The 2,214-nt window shown below is 44.6% G+C and overlaps 2 protein-coding genes across 2 annotated transcripts in view; both read right to left on the bottom strand.

Moving 5' to 3' along the window:
* Positions 1 to 847, bottom strand: part of LOC110452376 (glycine-rich cell wall structural protein 1.0-like) — a 2,874-nt gene extending 2,027 nt beyond the window's left edge. Inside the window, exon 1 of the mRNA XM_021500854.1 lies at positions 729 to 847. Within this exon, the coding sequence (XP_021356529.1) occupies positions 729 to 847 (119 nt within the window). The remainder of the gene's footprint in view (positions 1 to 728) is intronic.
* A 7-nt stretch (positions 848 to 854) lies between these two features.
* The window catches only part of LOC110452375 (ctenidin-3-like), a 7,438-nt gene continuing 6,078 nt past the window's right edge, over positions 855 to 2,214 (bottom strand). The window contains exon 2 of the mRNA XM_021500853.1: positions 855 to 1,188. Within this exon, the coding sequence (XP_021356528.1) occupies positions 855 to 1,188 (334 nt within the window). The remainder of the gene's footprint in view (positions 1,189 to 2,214) is intronic.

Below are 2,214 nucleotides of genomic sequence, written 5' to 3'. Positions count from 1 at the left end.
CACCTTTTCTCAAGCTAGTCTTCTTTCTTCTTTGACGTTGAAAATTTTATTGCATTTACGCGTTTTTTAAAACCTNCACAACCACAACCATCACCATTACCACCACCATCACCATCACCATTACCATCACCATCACCATCATTACCAACACCACCACCATAACCACCACCACCACCACCACCACCACCATAACCACCACCACCACCACCATCACCACCACCACCACCACCACCACCACCACCATTACCACCACCACCACCACCACCACCACCACCATTACCACCACCACCACCACCACCACCACCACCATTACCACCACCACCACCACCACCACCACCACCACCACCATTACCACCTCCAACACCATCACCATCACAACCACCACTGCCACCTCCAACACCACCACCACCACCACCACCACCACCACAACCACCACCACCATCATCATCATCATCACCATCACCATCACCACCACCGTCACCATCACCACAACAACCATCATCACCACCATCAGCATAACCATCACCACCACCATCACCACCATCACCACCATCACCATAACCACCACCATCACCACCTGCACCATCACCATCACCATCACCATCACCATAACCATCACCATCACCACTATCACCATCACCACCATTACCATCATCACCACCATCACCATCATTATCATCACCACCATCACCATCACAACCATCACCATCACCATCAACACATCCAACACCACCACCACCACCATCACAATCACCACAACCAACACCATCACCACCACCATCATTTCCATCATCACCTCAAACAGCACCACCACCACCAACACCTCCACTACCACCACCATAACCATCATCACCTCAAACACCACCACCGACACAATTACCATTACTACCTCCAACACCACAAAAATAACTATCACCATTACCACCTCCAACACCACAAAAATCACCATCACCATTACCACAACAAGCTCCTACACCAGCAACACCATCAAGACCACCACCACCATCACCAACATCATCCTCATCACCACCAACAACTCCACCACCTCTACACTCACCAACACCATCATCATTACCACCTCCAACACCGCCACCAACACAAACACCATTATCATCACTATTCCCACCTCCAACACTGCCACCTCCACCACTCACATAACCACCTCTAACACGGCCACCTTCACCACCACTACCACCCACCACTCACATTACCACCATTGTACCACTTTATACATTTTTTGTCAGTTTGATATTTCTCTTTTCTATTATCTTTTCGATCAGGTCATGTTAACATGAGTATATGCACTCCTGCAATCAGCTGCTCTTTCTTTAACATAATTGTCCTGTAACCCGACACAAATGATAGATTTGTACACGTTAAAGTACATTACGTATCGGTAAAATCATCAATTGTTGAAACAAAGACATTCTGCGAAAGAGAAGCCAAATATTTCAGTCTGAATAAAAAAATCCAATGATACAGTTGTTGGATCGCACAACGTTACACGATGTGCGGTGTGCGCACGATGTGTACACGGTGTGTGAACGATGTATGCACGAAGTGCGAACGATAAATAATTAGACGATCATTCCTTGCGCACAAATGCGATAACAATCGTGGTTGGTGTAAATTAAGGAATGGCTTGACAATATATACGGTTTCGTGTTTGAACATAAAATTAGATTTTTTAGTATGATTCTATACTCTAGCTACATCTATAAGCGTTTCTTTCTGTCTATACTTTTCTTAAATTTAGAAATGTTTTTTTGTGGGGTTTTTAAACGACCTTTATCGACACGTGTAAATTTACAACACAGTCTCGGTTACACAGGTAAACATTGCCACTTTGTACCTGGACCGTAGGACGCTACCACTACTTCGCTTTGACGAAGTTACTTTACCCCACTTGTTCCAGTCGACTCAGCTGTAAATGAGTACGTGGTTGGGCAGTGCTATACTTGTTGAATGCTTGCTGTAAGCGTTGAAATGGCAGCACCGTCTGTATGCTCCCCAGGGAGTTGAGAAAGATATTGGCTGGTTGCAAAGGACCTATAACGACGGATAATAATAATCTGTGAACTGCGTTGAGACGAATTACGAACTTGGTTGTGATAAAGCGTTATATCTAAACCTCGAATTATTATAATTATTAATTTTGAAATTTTCACGGGTATGAACAGTCCTTAAAATTGGATTCTTAGCAACATTGTAGGC

The sequence above is a fragment of the Mizuhopecten yessoensis genome, unplaced genomic scaffold (assembly GCF_002113885.1).
Source record: "Mizuhopecten yessoensis strain PY_sf001 unplaced genomic scaffold, ASM211388v2 scaffold6647, whole genome shotgun sequence".
In the NCBI taxonomy this organism is placed as follows: Eukaryota; Metazoa; Mollusca; class Bivalvia; order Pectinida; family Pectinidae; genus Mizuhopecten; species Mizuhopecten yessoensis.
The sequence above is the reverse complement of the archived record's forward strand: the minus strand, read 5'-3'. Positions and strand labels throughout refer to the sequence as shown.